A 24,345-nucleotide genomic window follows, 5' to 3' on the forward strand; every position below is an offset into this window, starting at 1 on the left:
ACTCTGTGAATTGACAAGACAAAAGTTGAACTTGAAAGGTGCACATCCCATTAGATGTGGTGTAGAAGTAACACAGCATTTCAGGAAAGGAACATCATACCAACAGTAAAATATGGTGGTGGTAGTGTGGTTGTCTGAGGCTGTTTTTCTTCTTCTGGACCTGGAAGACTTGATATGGTAAATAGAACAATGAATTCTGTTGTGTACCAAAAAGTCCTGAAGGAGAATGTCTGGCCATCAGTTCATTACCTCACACTGATGTGCACATGGGTTATGCAACAGGACAATGATCCAATACACACCAGCAAGTCCGCCTCTGAATGTCTTAAGAAAAACAAAATTAAGACTTTGGAGTAGCCTAGTCAAAGTCCTGACCTTAATCCGATTGAGATGCTGTGGCATGACCTTAAAAGCATGGTTCATGCTCGGAAACCCACTAATGTGGCTGAATTGCAACAATTCTACAAAGATGTGTGGGCCTAAGTACCGCCAGAGCGTTGTAAATGACTCATTGCTAGTTATCGCAAAGGCTTGATTACAGTTGTTGCTGCTAAGGGTGGCCCAGCCAGGTATTAGGTTTAGGGAGCAATCACTTCTTCACACAGGCCCTGTAGGTTTAGATTTCTTTTTCCCTTAATAATAAAGACCTTCAATTAAAAAATGCATATTGTGTTTACTAGTGTTATCTTTGTCTAATATTCAAAATTGTTTGATGATCTGAAGCATTTAAGTGTGACAAACAAACAAAAGAATAAGAAATCATGAAAGGGGCCAATACTTTTTCACAAAACTGTATATAACATTGCAGTAATGTAATCACTACAGTCTATGGATTTTTTTTACATACAGAAACAATTTACAGAGTATGGAGCTATTATAATTGCGTAGATCCTGAATGTAACGGGGTCTACTGTGCTGTAGTACCTCTTTCAGCACCCCCCGTGTTTCAGGAGGTCCACGCTGCTTTTGCTGGATTCTGAATGAAGGACGCTGGCTGGAATTCCTTGATTACGTGAGAGCATATAAAAGCTGACTGCTACTCCATGTATTTCCAGTCTAAAAGAACCCACTTTATTCACAGCACACAGAATATATAACACAGATACACAGGGCAGGGGCTAAACTCCACCGCAGTAATGTGACGTTGTCTCCGGAGACCCGATTAAGCCAGACTAGGGGATTATGGTCCGTTAGGAGGGAAAACTGTCGTCCATACAAATGTGGTTGTAACTTTTTGAGTGCCCATACTATTGCCAGGCACTCCTTCTCGATGGCCGCATAGCTCACTTCACGGGGCAGTAGTTTCCGACTCAGGTAAGCTACCGGGTGATCTTGGCCGTCCGGCCCGACTTGGCTTAGTACTGCCCCCAATCCAAACATAGAAGCGTCTGTGTGAACAAGGAAACGTTTAGTTGGATCGGGTGCGGCCAATACAGGGGTATTGGTGAGGGCGTCCTTTAGCTGACGGAAGGCTTCCTCACACTCTGGGGTCCAGGTTACCTGGCGGGGTTGGTTCTTACGGGTCAGATCAGTGAGGGGCTTGGCCACGCTGCTGTAATTGGGAACGAATTTCCTATAATGCCCCGCTGTCCCTAGAAACGCCATGACCTGGGTTTTAGTGCATGGGGTGGGCCATTTGGCTATGGCCTCAATCTTGGCTGGTTCTGGTCTCTGTTTCCCACTTCCCACCCAATGCCCTAAATACTGAACCTCTGCTTTGCCCACATGACACTTATTTGGGTTAAGGGTGATTCCGGCCTTGTGGATCCTGTCTAATACTGTCTCTAGGTGATTTAGATGCTCTTCCCATGTCGCGCTGTAGATGGCGATGTCATCCAGGGAGGCACACGCATAGTCCTGGAGACCATCCAGAAGCCGGTCAGCCAGCCTCTGGAAGGTCGCCGGGGCAGTCTTCATCCCGAATGGCATAACTCGAAACTGTAATATGCCAAACGGGGTGACAAATGCCGACTTTGGAATAGCATCAGGACTAAGGGGAATCTGCCAGTAGCCTTTGCATAGATCGATGGTGGTCAAATACTTTGCCCCTGCCAGCCGGTCTAACAAGTCATCCACACGCGGCATGGGATACGCATCCATCACTGTTTTCTCATTGAGCTTACGATAGTCTACACAAAACCGTGTAGTCCCATCCTTCTTGGGCACTAACACTACGGGGGATGCCCAGGGACTATCTGACTCTTCAATGACCCCTAAACGCAACATCTCTTGTATCTCTTGTCGCATCCCTTCTCATACAAACTCAGGGACGCGGAAGGGGGGTTGTCGCAGGGGGGTCTGATCCTGGGTCTCAACCTTGTGTTGTGCCAGGTGAGTGTACCCGGGTTTCCCCGAAAACATCCTCTGTCGCTGCCTCAACAACTCCTCCGCCTGCTGTCTCTCCCGGGGACCTAAGTCTTCACCCCAGTGTACCTGGTCCCATGTTTTAGACTGAGTCCTCTCCCCTAAGACATCAGGCAAGGGAAGTCCGGCTAAATCCTCTGCTTCAGGTGCACAGATGGCCACTACCTCTTCAGGGCGCTCCCGATAGGGCTTCAGCATATTCACATATATAAACAGAACATCAGTAAAAATTATCTATCCAAATAAATGATGGCGACTCAAATCATAATCAAATATCCAAGGAGAACCAAGAGTCAAATACACTGCCGAGAATAATATGACCAATTAGAATAATATTTATTGAAAATTATACAAAATATATTAAAATTTGTACCACATATGTAATAACAAGTGATAAATCCGTGAGTACATAAATACAACAGATCCCAGATCGGACCACCATCAAATATACAACATACAACCAATGTGCTTTGCTAATAAATGTAGCTCTGCTGACAGGCCATGGCATTTAGACTGCCCATTTGTAGTTCATATGTAAAGTACCAGTGGTATGTAACAGCCGTCACAATGCCAAGCCGGTCAGACATAAATCAATAGTAATGCACAATAGAGTAAGGTCCAAGGTTTTATTTACCCATAGTTGGTGTGGCAAGTCCCGTCCTGGTCTGCTGTGAGTTACCCCAACGCGCGTTTCGCGTCTGGTGATTACCGCTTCCTCAGGGGGCGTGGCCTAATTCGGATCTCCATCCGGTTTATATACAGGTCGTCGCCAATCAGGCGACGATAATGCCGGTTCTAGTGCGCATGCGTGAACCGCATCCCTACGTTCCAGCCCTCATGCTCCGTCGGCTCCCCACTATCACGTGAGCGAGCTAGCGCTACGCCCACATCACGTGACAAGCAGTCGCCTTTGAACACGGGGCTGAAGATCAGGTGCGTATAAAGTGACTAGTGCCAATAAAAAGTGACAAGTGCTATCGTTCTCAGTGGTCGACCAAATAAGATAGCCGGCTACCACAATATAATAGGTCAAATTTTCTACTGGGGATACAGTCCGCCTAACCCCATGGGCTGAAGTCCCCTCCAAAATAGAAAAATGATACGGTTCACGTGCCATAAGGCACAGTGAATTAAATAGTGCCAGAACAGCCTAAATATGAAACAAAAAGTGAATGTGACATTATAAAGTGAGCCATTACATAATGTGGAATTACATAACCTATATTAAAATCATCAATCCTATTGTCTATTCCGAAATACAGGGGCAACCCATGAATAGGAACAAGATAAATGTTTATATATCAGTAAATCACCCATATCTACTTATAACCACACCAACTAATTAGCTTATGTATCAGAACACACCAACAGAATCACTGTGTGTGCTCTGTGACACGTAACAAATATATCCTTTCATGACACTTTGTAATCCTCAGTGTGTTCTATTTGAGAAGTTCATGTGGTTTCTTCAGGCATGGATAACCTCCTGTGCCACATCCATGTAGACGTCCCCAATCACGGAAGGCAATCGGAAAGAATCAGACTCACAATATTCTAAAATAAAACAATGACAGAGAAACAAATTAAAATCGATGGCTAATGGCAAAGGACAGAAAAGCATACCCGACATAATCTATAGGAAGGATGAAAAACCCTGGGTTTCATTAAGACCCATGGGAGCCATGGTGCCCAATAGGGTAATCCAACGGCACTCTCGCTGTGCCAGTACACGCTTAACATCACCTCCTCTTATGCCACAGATGACGTGATCTATACCTCGTGCTTGAAATGTTTTGGGACAACACCCATGAAATTGTCTAAAATGACGTGATATCGTCTTTAAAAGCGACACATCCGTCACTGTTTTTGCGGCCATAATGTCGCGTACGTGCTCACGTATGCGAGTTCCTAAACGTCGAGATGTTAAGCCCACATAAACTTTTGCACAACCGCACACCGCATAATAGACTACTTGAGTTGTATTGCAGTTGATATGATGGTTAATAGTATAAGTTCTATTACCGTCCACTGAATCAAAAGTAGTGGTCCGGCAGATATTTGGGCACGTAATGCAGTTTCCACACGGGAAACACCCTTTGGGTGGTCCCCCCGAGCCAAAGTCGTACATAGTTGTTTTTTTAGGGGCATAGTGGCTGGAGACCAGCAGATCTCTCAAATTTTTACTTTTTCTGGCAGTCATTGCAGGGTAATCAGTAAGGCATTTAGAGAGCGTTGGGTCACTCCTAAGGATATCCCAATGTTTTTGGAGACAGACCCTCATTGTAGACCATTCACTGTTGTAAGTTGTGATATACCGTATAACATCATGTTGTTCATTCCTTTTTTGTTTTCTTCCTCCTGAAGAATAAGCCAAACGGGGTGACAAATGCCGACTTGGGAATAGCATCAGGACTAAGGGGAATCTGCCAGTAGCCTTTGCATAGATCGATGGTGGTCAAATACTTTGCCCCTGCCAGCCGGTCTAACAAGTCATCCACACGCGGCATGGGATACGCATCCATCACTGTTTTCTCATTGAGCTTACGATAGTCTACACAAAACCGTGTAGTCCCATCCTTCTTGGGCACTAACACTACGGGGGATGCCCAGGGACTATCTGACTCTTCAATGACCCCTAAACGCAACATCTCTTGTATCTCTTGTCGCATCCCTTCTCATACAAACTCAGGGACGCGGAAGGGGGGTTGTCGCAGGGGGGTCTGATCCTGGGTCTCAACCTTGTGTTGTGCCAGGTGAGTGTACCCGGGTTTCCCCGAAAACATCCTCTGTCGCTGCCTCAACAACTCCTCCGCCTGCTGTCTCTCCCGGGGACCTAAGTCTTCACCCCAGTGTACCTGGTCCCATGTTTTAGACTGAGTCCTCTCCCCTAAGACATCAGGCAAGGGAAGTCCGGCTAAATCCTCTGCTTCAGGTGCACAGATGGCCACTACCTCTTCAGGGCGCTCCCGATAGGGCTTCAGCATATTCACGTGGAACATGCGGATAACCCTGGGGTCGTCACAATCGGCGACATTATAGGTGGTGTCGGCTATTTTCCTTACTACCTGGTAGGGCCCCTGCTATGCAGCTTGGAACTTGTTCTGCCTAGCGGGCTCTAACACCAGAACCTTCTGCCCTATTTCCAAGGTGCGCTCTCTGGCCCTCCGATCGTACCATACGCGCTGGCGCCACTGGGCCACCTGCATGTTCCCACGTACAGCCTGGGTCAGCTCCTGTAGGCGGTCCCGGAATTCCAGCACATAGGGTACAATAGGTACCCCTTCTATGATGCCCTCCCCTTCCCAGTGTTCTAGCACTAAGTCTAGGGGTCCCCTTACCCGTCTCCTGTATACCAGTTCGAATGGAGAGAACCCCGTGGATTCTTGGGGCACCTCTCGATAGGCAAACAGGAGGTGAGGCAAGAATTTCTCCCAGTCCCTGTAGGTCCTGGTAAAAGTCCCAATGAGTTGTTTTAACATCCCCTTAAAGCGTTCACACAACCCATTGGTTTGCGGGTGGTATGGGGCGCTTCTAATGGACTTTACGCCGCACAGCTTCCACAGTTGGTTGGTCACCTCTGCTGTAAACTGGGTACCCTGGTCTGAGATAATCTCCCGGGGAAATCCAACCCGTGAGAAAACCTGGAGCAGGGCAGCCGCCACCGTGTCTGCCAGTATGTTAGGTAACGCAACCGCCTCTGGATACCGTGTGGCATAATCTACCACTGTCAATATATACCTTTTCACTGACGGACTGGGTTTCGCTAACGGCCCTATCATATCAACCGCTACTCGGCTAAATGGTTCCTCCACAATGGGGAGGGGGCGTAATTTGGCCGTGCATCGATCTCCCCTCTTGCCAAGGCGCTGGCAACTGTCACAGGTCTGGCAGTATTGACGAACATCATAGGTTACCCCCGGCCAAAAGAAGTTTTGTGTCAGACGATGCCTGGTGCGACTGACGCCGAAGTGCCCGGCCAAGGGTATGTCATGAGAGATTCGCAGTAACGCCTGCCTATACTTCTTGGGAACTACCAGCTGTCGTTTTATAGTGGGGCTCGTCCCTGTGTGGTGCTGCTCTGTGATCCGGTAGAGGAGTCCCTGCTTCCATATAAACTGTTCCCCTTCCAGTACCCCTCTCCCCTCCTGTGCCTTCCCACGATATCCCTCCAATGAAGGATCCTCAAGTAACTCCCTCTTAAATTCATCTGGGGTGGCCCAGGAAATGTGTCTGGCTCTGGGAGTACGTGTAGGGTTGGGATGTCTTACCTGGGCCTCCTCTGAGTGTGATTCCGACTCCGCAGCTCGAGCTTGTCTCCGGGTGGTCACAGGATATGTCTCAGCCAGAGGGGCAACCGAGAAGGCAGACAACATGGGCCCCAAGTCATTTCCCAGCAAAACGTCTGCAGGCAAATCCTCAATCAAGCCGACCTCAACAAGGCCATCCCCAACTCCCCAGTTCAGGTGAATTCTGGCAGTGGGCAGTCGATGTATGGCTCCCCCTGCTACACGGACTGCCACTGTCCGGTCCGTCTTCTCTTGGTCCCGGACGAGATGAGGCTTCTCAAGGGTCAAAGTTGCTCCGGAATCTCTTAGTCCCTGCATGCGTTTCCCATTAACCCACACGACCTGTCGATGCTGTTGTCGATTATCTGCCCGGGCTGCCTGCATGGGGTCTACTTCATGCAGCACTTCCTCCATGTCTTCCACCCCTTGGTTAGTTGTAGCCCCCAATGCCGGGTCAGCTTCGCCATGGTAGCAGTGTACAGCGGCCCGGCGGAAGGTAGTTGTTCCCGCCTTTGGCAACTGGGTATGCTGAGTCCGGTTGGGACATTGTCTTTGCAGGTGGCCCAGCTGACGGCAGGTGTGGCATCGCGCCCCAGGGGAACTGTGGTAGGCCGGGTTTCTAGCTGGTCCCCTACAATCTTCGGTGGTTTGGGGCCCTCCAGGTCCATGGGCGGACCCCTAGTGACCATCTTTGATCCGGACAACTGAGGCCTCCTGGCGTCATGATGTTCATCGGCCAGACGAGCGGCTTCCTCAATAGTCATTGGCCGCCTGTCCCGAAGCCATTCCTGTGTCTCGGGGTTTAGTCCATTAAAGAATCGTTCTAACAAGAAGACCTGGAGGACGTCCTCCTTAGTGGTTGCTTGGCTCCCTTGTACCCACTGTAGCAGTGACCGCCGTAATTTACAGGCCAATTCAGCGTGGGTATCGGTTACTCGTTTTATAAGTCCGCGGAACTTTTGGCGGTATGCCTCAGGTGTCAGCGCATACCGGGCCAAGATCACTTCTTTGATCCGCTCATAGTCCATACAGTCCTCATCAGGTACCGTGCGATAGGCGTCCGCTGCCCGGCCTGTCAGCTTGCTGGCCAGAATCTGAACCCGTTCCTCCGGCTTCACTTGATGAAGGGCACACTGCCGCTCAAAGTCCTGCAGAAAGCCATCAATGTCTTCCTCTGCCTCCCCCAACTGTCGGAAGGCATTATACTGGATCTTTTTGTGGCTTACTGTTGAAGGTACCTGGGCGGAGGCCAGAGCTCCCCTTGCTCGCTGACTCTCCTCTCTCCGCTCTGCCATCTCCATCTTGGCCAGCTCCACTTTGGTCCGCTCTGCCATCTCCATCTTGGTTAGCTCTATCCTGGTCCGCTCGGCCATCTTTTCCTTCAGATCAGTACGCACATCAGCCATCACCTCTCGTATGATCTCTACTGCAGGGTTTGGGCCATAGAACGCCAGTCTGTTCTTTACCTCCCTCTGGAATTCAGTCTCCTCCACGTTCACATTGGGGGGCGCTGCACTGTCGTGTTCCATGATGGCTGATATCAAATCCGCTTTTGTTTTGTTGCTGGCGATTAACCCTCGGGCTTCCACCAGATCTTTTAATGTAGTCCTCTTTAACTTCTGGTAATTGTCTTCCATTCATTCCTTTCCTCCTGTTGAAGGGGTATCACATCCCGCTGTCTGCCACCAGTGTGACGGGGTCTACTGTGCTGTAGTACCTCTTTCAGCACCCCCCGTGTTTCAGGAGGTCCACTCTGCTTTTGCTGGATTCTGAATGAAGGACGCTGGCTGGAATTCCTTGATTACGTGAGAGCATATAAAAGCTGACTGCTACTCCACGTATTTCCAGTCTAAAAGAACCCACTTTATTCACATCACACAGAATATATAACACAGATACACAGGGCAGGCCAATAGAAAAAGCAGGCCAGACATACATTACAAAAGCCACAGGGGGCCGGAGCCTGCTGATATTTACTGTGGGAATTACAAAGGTGGGGGAGGTCAGAAGGAGAATATCTTGTCCCCTCTGACCAGGGGCGCAGCCTGTGGACTGATGCATTTCACATGGAACCTATTATACATAATATATATTGCATAACATATTCTTGGTGCTGGGGGTTCTGTAACACTGAATGCATGGTTCCGTCATAACCCGTAGATCTTCCCTGTAATAGAATTGCTATAGTCATATTTATTATGCTCTTTATTCCTCCAGATAAAGAAAATGCCAAAGACGATGTAGTTCTTCCTTCTACAGAACCACCGCCAGCAGAGCCACCAGCTGAATTACAGACAGAAGACGCAGAGGAAAAGGAGGACATTCAGATAGTGAATACAGAGGACACACAGGTTGGATTGTAGGTCCAGGTGACCTTCAGAATTTGCTTCTTACTCACCTGACCTTACTCCATATACAGCGGTGTATGATACAGCAAGCACCTGCCTCTAACAGGAGTGATTACAGCTAAGATCCCCCTCCTAAACTTCCATCATGGAGTAACATGATTGTCTTGTGCCGACAGATTACCTTGGCAGCTGGCGTCCCTGTCACTGCCATCTCTGTACTTCTTGAATTCATAGGAGATCTGTAAATTTGCAATGTAGTACAACATTAAAGAATTTAAGTACGGTATATTGTGCAAACAAAGGTTCAAGACTCACAGTGGAAGGGGTTTGGCTATAAAAATGCTAAAAAAAAGTGTGCACTCTTGACAAATAAAAATAAAGCCATATTTGGTATCGTTATGTCACTAAAACACAGATTTTTCATTATATAAAATTACCGTATATACTCATGTATAAGCTGAGTTTTTTAGCACATTTTTTGCTGAAAAATCCCCCCTCAGCTTATACTCGATTGAGGGTCCCAGTTACCATATTTTTCAGACTATAAAAATTTGGACTGTCTTATAGTCCTGATGTACCTGCTCAATAATGTGACATTTTTTAAGTTTGTTCCATCAAAGATGTGAAATCATTTTTTCTGCCATCTCTTGATATTGGCAATCTTTCCCTGTGGCCATAATAAATCTGTATTCTCTTCTCTCTGAAGGCCTGCAGACCATCGGCAGGTGATTCTTTCAACCCATCCACAAGATCTCGTGTAGTTTTGATCTTTTGCCATATTTAGAGTGCATTCCAAAAATTCCACTGATAGTAATTTACCCCCATAGTATATTTCTGAATGGCTTATTTAGGACAGGGCCCTTACAATTGAGTTTGTCATGTTATTTCATTCATTTTAACCCAAAATGTCTTCTATTCTCTTTTACTTTAGGTGGAACCAGATAAAGAGAAAATCATCATAAATACTGATGCCGGCATAATTGAGGGTAAAGGACTCTATACTTATGGTAAATAACTAAAATATTAAGCGGCAAATTTACTAGTCCTGTTTAATAAATTGACAGAGTAAAATTGAATTAATTAATCTTAAAATGTGCAGTGGTTGATGCTGGATGATAAATTTTGAGCATATTTTAGACTATGTAGTCCAAGTACTGGAATCAATGGTACCAGTGAAAAAATCCCAGCATGCACTAGTCTTGTGCGACGTATAGACTAGACCAGACCACACCGGCACATGGAACTGCACATGGAGACAATCATGTCCACAATCACATCCACGACCAGCCCGAGTTTTACCACGGCCATCTCCATCTGACCAAAGGCCACTTAAGCCAAAACGTGAAGCCCCCATGTAGTAAATTTGACATATTTTGATAACACTGTTTTCCTCACCTGTCTTTTATACACTTTTATCATGCCCCAGCCTAAATGTGACAAATGGCATGTATGCCAGGATTCAGCCCCAATTTTGTACACTTTACTTAGTAAATTCCCCCCCCTAACTGTGTGTATAAAAGAGAAGAAAAAAATGAATCAAGAATAAAATTTAAGACAAGTGAATGAAGCATGGTAAATTTGCCTACTCTGTGAAGGCTCGTATTTTTTAATTTATGGAAATAAAGGATAATGTATGTATCCATGTCATATTTTGGAAATACAATTTCAGAAAGTGTGTTCCAGAAAATAGAGCATGGTCGTTGTATGAGCACTTATTTAGACTTGTTAATTCCACCTTTATTCTAGAGTACGATATAACCCCCGTCTCCACCCGCACTAGAAGCAGTCAGCTGAAGAGGCCAAAGATTGGAAAGAAAGTTGTTGAAGCAGCAGTGGACACTTCCAGCAGTGATAATGCATCAATGAAGTAATGGCTTCCACTATTATTAATTAGTCTCCAATTGTAGATCATCACCTAAAGAAATTGTGTGGTTAAAACGTACATAAATGTTATAAATACCATATAAGAGAATTTTGAGATAATAGCAAAGGTGGGGGATCACCACACAGGATACAAGGAGTGCATATACTTCTGGAGGAACCAACATGTCAATGGACATCATCAACATGCCATCATCAACATTTAAAATTGCAAACCTCAAATTGTCTATCAATGATATATGTGCTCAGTGGTAGACTGCATGGCCTGAACTTGCTCCCATGGCTTGCAGAGTCTCTGGATTGTCTCCAATGGAGCACATCTGGAATGTCATTGGTTGGCAATTACAAAGGGAGCTGCCAGCAGCATATCTTGATGATTTGTGTGCCAAAGAGCATTTAGTGTGGCAGAACATTGCTCAGACAATCATTAATAACCTTGTTGATAGTAGCCAAGGTGTGAAAGTGTGGGTATTTCTGCATGTGGCACTCATAGTCGATACTGATTAAATCGAGATGTTTTGAAAACGGTAATTACACCTACTGGTAATTGTATTTCCAGGAATCCATCCTGACAACACCATGGAGGACGTCCTTATCCACAGTGGGACAGGAAACCACGAGAGTTTAAAAGGACCCTTCCACTACCACTCTTCAGTGATTTTTCAAAATAACACATCTGGATGGATGCAAGATGAGAAATTTTATTTAAACAAGAACATGTCATACAAATGTTACATCACATAAGTATGCTTTGCAATAGGGAGGGAACTAATAGTGCTGTCAGGATGGATTCCTGGAAATACAATTACCGGTAGGTTTAATTACCGTTTTCCAGGTCACCACCTGACAGCACCATGGAGAAGTACCAAAGGATAATGGTCCTAGGGTGGGACTACTGCATGAAGCACTTTTCTGCCAAACGCTAATTGAGTCGACACTACATCTAGTTTATAATGCTTAGTAAAGGTACTAAGACTGGACCAGGAAGCGGCCCTGCAGATCTGTCCTCCGGAAGCCCCTCCTTTCTTTGCCCAAGAAACGGCCATAGTTGAATGGGCCGTGAGACCCCCTAGGGGGCTCTGCTCTTGTGCAACATATGCTAAGTTTATTGTGGATCTGATCCATCTGGCATAGTGGACTTTGATGCCTTTCTTCCCTTATTTGGTCCCCTGTACTGAATAAATAGATTATTTTCTTGTCTCCAGGTCCTGGTTGCTTCCAGGTACCTGAGTACTGTGTCCCTGACATCTAAATTATGGTAGGATCTTTCCTTCGGGTTTTTAGGGGGATGACAAAATGAATGAAACACCACCTCCTGATTCATATTTGACTCCGAGATGGCCTTAGGGGGAAAAAAAGGATCTAGTTTCAAAACGAAACGATCATCGAACACCTGGAGATAAGGGTTCTGAATAGATAGGGCTTGAAGTTCTCCTAGCCTTTTTGTCGATGTGATAGCTACCAGAAACACTTGTCTTGAGTGAAAGTTTACTGATCTCTATATGCTCTGCTAGATCGTATGGGTGCACTAAATTAAGGTCCCAAGTAGGGACGTCTTCCGTATTAAGGGTTTCAGTCTTTGAACAGCTTTTGACAAAGAGCTATCCAAGGGTGGGATGATAAGGAGGAGTCATAATATACACTGAGGGCCGCAATCTGCACCCTTAGGGTACTAGGCCTAAGCCCTTTTTTGAACCCTGACTGTAGACAGTCAAGAATCGTGGGGAAATCTGGCCGGTCAGTATCAACTGTTGCCTCTCCACAGTAACTGCAGAATTTTTTCCAAATTTTCCTATAAATTGCGGAAGTCACTGGCTTTCTACTTGCTTGTAGGGTAGAGATAACTTCATCTGACAGACCCCTAGATCTTAAGACTTGACACTCAGACTCCAGGGTGATAGTTGGAGGGTTTCCGGATTGAGGTGCAGAACTGGACATTGGTGAAGAAAATATTTTCTTTTTGGTAGCAACAGGGGTTCTTCTTCCGACATCTTCCTTAATAACAGGAACCAGCTCCTCTTTGGCCAGAAAGGTACTACTAGTATAACCCTGGCTCTGTCATCGTATATTTTCCTGAGCGTTCTTGGAATCAGTGAGAGAGGTGGGAATGCATACAACAGACCCTTTTTCCATAACTGGGAAAGGGCGTCGACCCCCGCTGGACCTCCCAGGGGGTTCAGGGAGTAGAAGGTTCTGACCTTTGCATTTTCCCTGACCGCAAATAGATCTATGTCTGGTTTTCCCCAGCGATGGCACAGTATGTTGAACACATCATTGTTCAATTCCCACTCTGTTGCGGATACCTTCCTCCTGCTTAGATAATTTGCGACCTGGTTCCTGGTACCTTCCAGATGTACCACCAAGACTGATTGAACCGGTCTCTCTGCCCATCTGAAGATCCGTCCTGCTAGTCCCTGCAAAATTGGATGCCTTGGACCGCCCTGATGAGGGAGGAAGGCCGCTGTCATTGTATTGTCTGATAGTATCTTCACGTTTTTGTTTTCCACCAAGGATTGGGAGTGAGATAGAACTTTCCAAACCACGTGCAACTCTCTGAAGTTGGATTATTCCCTGCTCTCTTCTGGACTCCAATGCCCCTGGAAGTATCTTCCTTGCACATGTCCGCTTCATCCTTGCTGACTGGCATCCATGGTGACCACGACACACGGGGACTGAACCCACGAGACACCTCCCTGGAGATTGCTGGAAATGGTCCACCAATATAGAGATCTTTTGGCTCGAGGAGACAGCACCATCTTTCTGTCTAGTGAGCTCTGCTTTCTGTTCCAGGATGCTAGGGTCGCCTGCTGAAGATCTCGAGAATGATACTGGCTCCAGTTCCCACAGGGAATGCAGGATGTCATCAGTCCTAGGATCTTCGTTGCATCTCTGATGGAGATCCGGCTTCCCCGTAAATTGATGAATTCTGTCTCTTATGCTGACTTGTTTTTCTTCTGGTAGGAAGGACATTCTTGCCACTGAGTCTAACATGACTCCCAAAAATTTTATTTTTGATTTGGGTACTAGATCTGACTTTTTCCAGTTTATGATCCAACCCAACTTCTACAGTGTGAAGATCAACGACTGACAGTCGATTCTGAGCTGTTCTACAGAATCTGCTGCTACCAGAAAATCGTCTAGGTAGGGGATTGTAGTGATGTTGCATTTTCTCAGGTAGGCCACCACCTCTACCATTAGCTTTGTGAAAATTCTGGGAGCTGATGCGAGTCCGAAGGGAAGGCAGCGAAACTGATAGTCGTAGATCCTGCTTTCCCTTTCTATGGCAAACCTTAGATATCTTTAGTGGCCTACATGGATCGGTACATGGTAATATGCACTCTTTAAGTGTGGAGTGCACATAACTACATCCTTGCCTAAGAGGGGTATTGTGGATTGGATGGACTCCATTTTGAACCTCTTGTACCTTATCCATCTGTTTAGTGGTCTGAGGTTTATTATTGTTCTGGATTCCCCTGATGTTTTTTTTTTATCGAGAAGAGACTCGAGTAATGACCTCTTCCCTCTTTTTGAGCAGGTACCGAAACAATTGCTGCCATCTTTAAGAGGTCCTGAGTATCTAACCACATATGGGAGGTTGAAACAAGCCTGGGACTTGTTACGAGAAATTTCTCTGGAGGTAGACCCTCGAATTCTATCTTGTAACCCTGAGAGATAACCTGAAGAACCCAAGGGCCTCTGGAAATATTCTGCCAAGTCTTCAGGAACCCCGTCAGACGCCCCCCTACCTGGATAGCATAATTTCCCTTGAGAGGCGGAACCTGGTCCTGAGAAGATGGAATCCCTATTTCTACCCCCTTTGGGATAGCTCCACCTTCCTGATTTCCCTTTCCCTCTGTAGTCTGTTTTTTTGTTGAAACGGGATCTACGAAAGGGCTGATATTTCCTGCGTTTTTTCCTCAGGAAACCCCTTCTTTTCATCTGAGGCTTTCTCTAAAATGTCATCCAGGACGGGCCCAAATACCTTCCCCCCTGAAAAAGGAATAGTGCAAAGTTTGTTGTTCGATTGCGTTTCCCCTGACCAGCTCTTTAGCCAGATGGCTCTTCGAGCTGCATTGGACAGTGATTGATTTCTGGCTGACGCGTCTGCCAGGAACCCAGTTGCCAGCTTCAATAGGGGAAGGGACTTTAGGATAGATTCTATAGGATTTTTGGATGTCAGGTGCTCCTCTAAATCATCTACCCATAAATGCATAGAACGTGCTACAGATGTTGCTGCCAAACTCTCCCAGGCCCTTTTCAGGAGCCCATAAGTCTTTCGGTCAATAGGTAACTTCAGATTAGAGGAATCCTCAAAAGGAATAGCCGTTCTTTTGGACACCTTTGCTACCAGGATGTCTATTTTAGGGATGTCTTCCCAGGCCTTGATCTCCTCAGGATCAAACGGTAATCATAGCCTAAAGTCCCTGGGAATCGCTAGTCTCTTTTCTGCTTCTTCCCATTCCTCTAAGATCATAGAACGTATATGGGAGTTGACTGGGAAGACCTTTGAAGTTTGTGAACGTAGCCACCCAAACATCTCATCCTGCACTGAGAGAGTTGCCGGGGGCTCTTCTATCTGCATAGTATGTCTTACAGCACCAAGAAGATCGTCCATGTCCGCAGAAGAAAACAAATATCTTTTCCCCTTCTCTGGAGGATCCATGCTTGATCCTTCTTCTTCTGTATCGGATTCTGAAAAGACCTCTTCCGAAGCAGAGTCAGATTCGCTTGGTTTCTTGCGGGAACCCTGGGGGTCCGATTGTGTGGCCTGGGGGCATAATAGTCCTGATATTGAGGCCTGCACCTCCTGTCTTATCATAGACCTCATGTTGGAGATAAGTGCAGCCTGTTCTTCCACCATGACCTTCATGGTGCATGCATCGCAGAGGGGTTTCTGCCAGGACTCTGGTAGTCTTGACATGCAAATAGGGCACTTATTACTTTTCCCTGACCTCTTGCCGTCTTTTTTAGCTGCTGCAGAGGTGGAAGCTCCATGCCCCTGGCTCTCCGAGCTGACCTCTGTTTTTGCCTTCTCTTCCATACTACTGCTAGAGTAGGAAGGATTGCTTCGGGAAGCTGACCGCCCCCCTGCCTGTTACCTTAATATATCTGGCGGGATCCCTCTGTTTATCGCGCTGCCCGACCTTGCCCCAGAAGAACTCCTCCTGGAGGAGGAAACGCTGTCTCACATTCTGCCGCCGGCTGCGACCTGGAAGTGATGTGCGGTGCGGCCGGACGCTGGGACGCCAGGTAATACTTCTCTTCCGGGGCCCGCATGATGAATCCCTACTGGTATCCACAGAAGCGGCCCCCAGACACTGAGACATCCAAGGCACCGTCTATCTAGGGTCAAGAGCCCCCGCCAGAGGGAAGTGACCCGTTCCTCAGGAGCAGCACTACACTGTGGAACGCTGAGGGGCCCTTAGTACTGGGAGTCAGCTGCAGAAGTCTTGAGGCGGGAAGGGAAAGGCTGGGCCCCCGATCCTCACCGTCTTCCCAGAGTGGTCGGATAGACTCTCGTCGTTCCTATCCACAGTGGGACAGGAAAAAACACTGAAGGGTGGTAGTGGGAGGGTCCTTTTAAACTCTCGTGGTTTCCTGTCCCACTGTGGATAAGAAGGACGTCCTCCATGGCGCTGTCAGGTGGTGACCTGGAAAATGTTGTTTCAATTTTTTGATCATCTGCATATCATTAACATATTCATCTATATTGTGATTTCCATAATTCCACGACTTTCCTTCTTGATGTTTCAATCTCAATATTGAGTGCATGTTATGCTTGTCTCCTGTAGTAGAAAACTTGCTGATAGGTTTCTTTACAAATTATAGCTGAATGCTAGGGGCCTTAACAACATGTCATTTAGTGATGAGCTTACTCTTAATGGTCCCTTCTAACACAATGGGAATATTAAAAGTGGACACCCCAAACTTAGCATTTAGTAAAGATCACAATGGTAAAATGTGTTACTTTAGACCTTCACTTTTTTCCCAAATTAAACATTAGCAAAATTCAGTCATTATCGCTTTGCGATAGCCAACACATAAAATCTCTCATACATTCTAAGACAATAGCCACTCAAAACACCAGAGCTTTGCTTAGTATGTTCTTCCTGAGAGTTGCAGAAAATTTAGGGTTTGGTCAGGAGAGCTTCATGTTAAAATTAAAATTGTCTGGGTGTAGTACTGAGTAGGGTAGCTGTGAATCCAGCCATGAGATGAGATAAAACACTAAAAGCTAGAGTTCTGTTTTCTGCCTCTGTTTTCCTACACCAGCTCCCTCACCTTTCCAAAGCTTTCTATGAGCAGTATGTGACGTGATCCCTAATCGAGATCATAATATTGTTTCTCAAGATGGATTTTACTAGTAGATTGATAGTGAATGGTTAGTTGATGTACGGAGAGTAGGAGAAGAAGTGGCTTATTGGTGGAGAAAGAAGTGTATTTCTTTGACGAGATACATACGTTTTATATTCCCATCCACCATTGAGTGATTAATGGTATAGTACTTCACAACATACTGTCATATCGTTGACCTACCTATGGGATGGGTCAATAATAAGATTAGTGTGTGTCTGGCACCCTGAAACCACCATCAATCAGCTATTATTTGCTCCAGAGGTCTCAAGATGTAAACACTTTGAAAACAGCCGCAAAGTGCAGTTCTATTCAATATGTAGTGGCCACTGCCGGGTACTGCAGAACAGCTCCTATTCATTTGATGGAACTCGTTCCCTCTGCAGCTTATTCGGTAATAGCTTGCCGAATAAGGGCTGACCCGATCAAATTTCATCATCTCTAGATGGGAGCTGTTCCTCAGGACCCTGCAGCTACACATTGAATAGAGCGATGCTTTGCAGCTCTGTTCTTAGTGTTTACATCTGGTCGCCGCCAGAGCAAATAACAGCTGATTGGTGGAGGTGCCGAATTTATTGTCTGTACATGTCCCCACTTAATTGTAAAGTGCTGCGGAATTTGTTGGCGCTATATAAATAAAAATTATTATTATTAGGTGCCGGGTATCTGTATATAGACATTTTTCAGCACTGGGAACAGTTTTTTCTATCAGAAATATACACATTGCTGTGAAATTAAACCCTTATAAGTTCTATTATGGGCACTTGTCCTTACTGTATTTTGTGGGGAATCAGATCACTATGGCATCACTGTGATACTGTGAGAATGCATTTTTATGGATTGCTGATTGTTCTACATGGTTAGTTGTGTCACTTTGGGGCAGAGGTGTGTGCACTTTGGTATGACCCTCTGGCTTTTTGGTGACTTTTTCATTGTATTGTTTTGCTTATAGAATGGTGTCTAAAGAACAGATAGTGGAGACCTTCAAAGAGCTCATCCAGCAGCTTGCAGAAGACAAGGATGAGAGCGACATGACCAAGCTCCAGGAGCAGATCTCAGCAAGACCCGTGGAGCACATGTTATATGACAACCTGGATCCTCAGCAAGAGGAAAGGAGCGAGAACAAACAGGTACAGAAATCACAAGTCTAGTTAAAGCTCCTTATTACTACCGTATCACAGTACTCTACTTCATAATATGGTGCCCAAGCCTACTCATGCCCATAATGTCCCTATGCCCCCAATTTATTACAGAGGTACACAAGGTTTTTCACAGATTCATTTAGAAGTCATGAGCACGAAAGAGGGCAGTTCCATTAGTACGGGTATTCATGGCAATACTGGGGAAGAGTAAAGTGCCGTATGTGGGGACACAGAGAACCTAACATAGGCCACTCTCCTCCATACAGGATCATTGTACGCGGCTTAGCTGTGATCATGCGGTTTTAGGGTATATACATGTGATAAATGTGATGCAGAAATTTCTGCAGGTCCAATACATATAATGTGGACCTGTAGAAATCCATGCACATGCCTAAGCTATAACACCATTCACATGTAAGGGTGTCACAAACGGACGCGGCCTAGCTTACATCCCACGTCACCAGGCCACAACGACGTGGAGCATGCGTCCCAGGTAGTAATAGAATGTGGACCCACTGGACCACAGAGGGGGACCCGGGCCCACCAGGACTAGGGAAGGGCAGTGACCGGGGTCTGTGGCAGCTGAGCATGTGGGCAAGGTGGTGACACGCAGGACTAGATGACTCCACACAATGTCAGGTAAGAAGAAACAAAGTTTACTACATAAAGTCATCATACAGAACACAAGACATAACAATGCTAGGCTCCCGATTCCGCACATCAAGCCAGGGTAAACATCACAGGACAGCAGATGTCAGATGATGGCAAGAGGTCATCACGGGTTGATGCAGTCCAGGGTCATCTGGCACGGGCATATCAGTAGAACCTCTCTAAGGCTAAGTTCACATTAGCATATCTGTGCACCGCGTATCATCTGCATGTACAACTGCATGCCAAAACGCATTCAGACGCATGCTTACGCTGCGTTTTTACTCCATATCATCTTATGCAGGACACAAAAAAAAGCGTGTGCATGCGTTTAAATGCATTTGGCATGCGTTTGCATTGTTTATGCGCATGGTGGAGGTGGTGAAATCATTTCCTGGACATGCGCAGTCTGAAGTATGAATGCTTATCGAACGTCCTAGCGTTCCAATGTTTTCCCATAGACGGTAGTGCGTTGTTTTGACACACTCATCCGCATGCGCAAGCCTGCGCATATTTGACTCTCAAAAAATTGAACATGTTGTGTTTGGCGCACACCAGGAAACGACGCATGCATATGTAAATGCATGCGAACTGATGAAAACCCATGTCCCTGTGTACACAATGTTAAATATATGTACGCAAGACGCATTCGGATCGGTATGCAGGTATACGCTGCACACACATACGCTAATGTGAACCAGGCACAGCAGGACATCTGACCCCACCCTCGAACAGATGTCATTACGGGATGGATAACAGGGAACAGGACAGACATCAGGACACAAGCATTTATATTACCCCTGTACTGTGACATAGCTGTGTATACTATCCCTGTAAAGTGACATCACTATGTATACTACCTCTGTACTGTCACATCACTATGTATATTACCCCTGTAATGTGACATCACTATGTATACTACTCCTGTACTGTGACATCACTATGTATACTACCCCTGTACTGTGACATCACTATGTATACTACCCCTGTACTGTGACATCACTATGTATACTACCCCTGTACTGTGACATCACTATGTATATTACCCCTATACTGTGACATCTCTATGTATACTACCCCTGTACTGTGACATCACTATGTATACTACCCCTGTACTGTGACATCACTATGTATACTACCCCTGTACTGTGACATCTCTATGTATATTACCCCTGTACTGTGACATCACTATGTATATTACCCCTGTACTGTGACATCACTATGTATACTGTCATGATTCCAATGGCAGGGAATCACAAAAGGACAAGCACCAACGAGCTCTAGGGTGATGGAACCTGAGCTGACCGCGACCCTAAACCTGAACACACAAATAACAATAGCCGGGGAATGTGCCTACGTTGATCCTAGACGTCTCGCACCAGCCGGTGAAATGAGAGGAAGGCACATACACAGTATGAAAACAGATTCAGCAAAATGAGGCCCGCTAAAACTAGATAGCAGAGGATACAAAAGTAAACTGCGCGGTCAGCAAAAAACCCTTCAAAAAAACCATCCTGCAATTACTTGAACTCATGTTCCAACTCATGGAACATGAGGAGCAATTACAGCCCACTAGAGCAACCAGCAGCAAAGAAACAATTATATGCAAGCTGGACAAGACAAAAATAAAGCAAAACGTGGAACAAGAAAATCAAAAACTTAGCTTGTCCTGAAGATTACTGAAGCCAGAAGCTGAGGTAACAAAACACTCTGATAACCTTGATAGCCGGCGGGGAAATGACAAGAAAGCCCGGTTAAATAGGAAACTCCCAAATCCTAATAAAACAGGTGGACACCAGAGACAGCAGAACACAAATCACCCAGTACCACCAGTAACCACCAGAGGGAGCCCAAAAACAGAACTCACAACAGTACCCCCCCCCTTGAGGAGGGGTCACCGAACCCTCACGAGAACCACCAGGGCGACCAGGATGAGCCCTATGAAAAGCGCAGACCAAATCATCAGCATGAACATCAGAGGCAACCACCCAAGAATTATCCTCCTGACCATAACCCTTCCACTTGACCAAATATTGGAGTTTCCGTCTGGAAACACGAGAATCCAAGATCTTCTCTACAACATACTCCAATTCTCCCTCCACCAGCACCGGAGCAGGAGGCTCAAGCGAAGGAACAACAGGTACCTCATACCTCCGCAACAACGACCGATGGAACACATTATGAATAGCAAACGATGCCGGGAGATCCAAACGAAACGACACAGGGTTAAGAATTTCCAAGATCCTATAAGGACCGATGAACCGAGGCTTGAACTTAGGAGAAGAGACCTTCATAGGAACAAAACGAGAAGACAACCACACCAAGCCCCCAACACGAAGTCGAGGACCCACGCGGCAAAGGCGATTAGCAAACTGCTGAGCCTTCTCCTGGGACAACTTCAAATTGTCCACCACATGACTCCAAATCCGATGCAACCCATCCACCACCATGTCCACTCCAGGACAATCAGAAGGCTCCACCTGACCAGAGGAAAAACGAGGATGAAACCCCGAATTACAAAAGAAAGGAGAAACCAAGGTAGCAGAACTAGCCCGATTATTAAGGGCAAACTCGGCCAGCGGCAAAAAGGTAACCCAGTCATCCTGATCAGCAGAAACAAAACACCTCAAATAAGTTTCCAAGGTCTGATTAGTTCGCTCCGTCTGGCCATTCATCTGAGGATGGAATGCAGACGAAAAGGACAAATCAATGCCCATCTTAGCACAGAACGTCCGCCAAAATCTAGACACAAACTGGGATCCCCTGTCAGAAACGATGTTCTCCGGAATCCCATGCAAACGAACCACGTTCTGGAAAAACAGAGGGACCAACTCAGAGGAGGAAGGCAACTTAGGCAAGGGTACAAGATGAACCATTTTAGAAAAGCGGTCACACACAACCCAGATGACAGACATTTTTTGAGAGACAGGGAGATCCGAAATAAAGTCCATGGAAATGTGCGTCCAAGGCCTCTTCGGGATAGGCAAAGGTGACAACAATCCACTGGCTCGAGAACAGCAAGGCTTAGCCCGAGCACAAACCTCACAAGACTGCACAAAAGAACGCACATCCCTCGACAAGGAAGGCCACCAAAAAGACCTGGCCACCAAGTCTCTAGTACCAAATATTCCAGGATGACCTGCCAACGCAGAAGAATGGACCTCGGAGATGACTCTACTGGTCCAACTATCCGGAACAAACAGTCTCTCAGGCGGACAACGATCAGGTTTACCCGCCTGAAACTCCTGCAAAGCACGTCGCAAGTCTGGGAAGACGGCCGACAAAATCACCCCATCCCTAAGGATACCAGTGGGCTCAGAATTTCCAGGGGAGTCAGGCACAAAACTCCTAGAAAGAGCATCCGCCTTCACATTCTTTGAACCTGGCAGGTATGAAACCACAAAATTGAAACGAGAGAAAAACAGTGACCAACGAGCCTGTCTAGGATTCAGACGCCTGGCAGACTCAAGGTAAATCAGATTTTTGTGATCAGTCAAGACCACCACACGATGTCTAGCACCCTCCAGCCAATGACGCCACTCCTCAAATGCCCACTTCATGGCCAAAAGTTCCCGATTACCCACATCATAATTCCGCTCAGCGGGCGAAAATTTTCTAGAAAAGAACGCACATGGCTTCATCACCGAGCAATCGGAGCTTCTCTGTGACAAAACCGCCCCCGCTCCAATCTCGGAAGCATCAACCTCAACTTGGAAAGGAAGCGAAACATCAGGCTGACGCAACACAGGAGCAGAAGAAAACCGGCGTTTAAGTTCCTGAAAGGCCTCCACAGCCACAGGAGACCAATCAGCAACATCAGCACCCTTCTTAGTCAAATCCGTCAAAGGCTTAACAACACTAGAAAAATTAGTTATAAAACGACGATAGAAATTAGCAAAGCCCAAGAACTTCTGCAGACTCTTAAGAGATGCAGGCTGCATCCAGTCACAAATAGCCCGAACCTTGACGGGATCCATCTCAATAGTAGAAGGGGAAAAAATATACCCCAAGAAAGAAATCTTCTGGACTCCAAAGAGACACTTTGAGCCCTTTACAAACAAGGAATTAGCCCGCAGGACCTGAAACACCTTCCTGACCTGCTGAACATGAGACTCCCAGTCATCAGAAAAAAACAAAATATCATCCAAATACACAATCATAAATTTATCCAGATATTCACGGAAAATATCGTGCATAAAGGACTGGAAGACTGAAGGAGCATTAGAAAGTCCGAAAGGCATTACCAAATACTCAAAATGGCCCTCAGGCGTATTAAATGCGGTTTTCCACTCATCACCTTGCTTTATTCGTATAAGATTATACGCACCCCGAAGATCAATCTTAGTGAACCATTTAGCCCCCTTAATGCGAGCAAACAAATCAGTCAACAAAGGCAAAGGATACTGATATTTTACGGTAATCTTATTCAAAAGACGATAATCTATACAAGGCCTCAAGGACCCATCTTTTTTGGCCACGAAAAAAAAACCTGCTCCCAAAGGGGACGAAGATGGACGGATATGTCCCTTTTCCAAGGACTCCTTAACATAATCCCGCATAGCAGTATGCTCTGGCACTGACAGATTGAACAAACGACCTTTAGGAAATTTACTACCAGGAATTAAATCTATAGCACAATCGCAATCCCTGTGAGGAGGAAGCGAACTGAGCTTAGGCTCCTCAAAAACATCCCGATAATCAGACAAAAATACAGGAACCTCAGAAGGAGTAGATGAAGCGATAGAAATTGGAGGTGCATCATAATGAACCCCCTGACATCCCCAGCTTAACACAGACATTGTTTTCCAGTCCAGGACTGGGTTATGAGTTTGTAACCATGGCAGACCAAGTACTAGAACATCATGTAAATTATACAGTACCAGGAAGCGAATCACCTCCTGATGAACGGGAGTCATACGCATGGTCACTTGTGTCCAGTACTGAGGTTTATTCATAGCTAAAGGTGTAGAGTCAATTCCCTTCAAAAGAATAGGGACTCCCAGAGGCTCAAGACTAAACCCACATCGCTTGGCAAATGACCAATCCATAAGACTCAGGGCAGCGCCTGAATCTACATAGGCATCGACGGAAATGGATGATAATGAGCAAATCAGAGTCACAGACAGAATGAACTTAGACTGTAACGTACTAATGGCAACAGACTTATCAACCTTTTTTGTGCGTTTAGAGCATGCTGATATAACATGAGCTGAATCACCACAATAAAAGCACAACCCATTTTTCCGCCTATAGTTTTGCCGTTCACTTCTAGACTGAACTCTATCACATTGCATTGTCTCAAGTGCCTGTTCAGAAGACACC

General features: G+C 46.0%; 1 protein-coding gene across 8 annotated transcripts in view; it reads left to right on the forward strand.

Moving 5' to 3' along the window:
* FAM169A (family with sequence similarity 169 member A) overlaps nt 1-24,345 on the forward strand; it is a 189,777-nt gene that overhangs the window by 103,590 nt on the left and 61,842 nt on the right. For 4 of the 8 annotated variants that reach the window (XM_069750319.1, XM_069750351.1, XM_069750376.1 and 1 more), the window contains exons 8-11: nt 8,868-9,001; nt 9,930-9,984; nt 10,745-10,865; nt 18,186-18,363. In XM_069750319.1, the coding sequence (XP_069606420.1) occupies nt 8,868-9,001; nt 9,930-9,984; nt 10,745-10,865; nt 18,186-18,363 (488 nt within the window). Of the gene's footprint in view, nt 1-8,867; nt 9,002-9,929; nt 10,006-10,744; nt 10,866-18,185; nt 18,364-24,345 lie in introns of all 8 variants that reach the window. The other 4 variants (XM_069750337.1, XM_069750368.1, XM_069750360.1 and 1 more) reach the window with 1 other exon arrangement.

Source organism: Ranitomeya imitator, chromosome 1, assembly GCF_032444005.1.
Source record: "Ranitomeya imitator isolate aRanImi1 chromosome 1, aRanImi1.pri, whole genome shotgun sequence".
Taxonomy (NCBI): domain Eukaryota; kingdom Metazoa; phylum Chordata; class Amphibia; order Anura; family Dendrobatidae; genus Ranitomeya; species Ranitomeya imitator.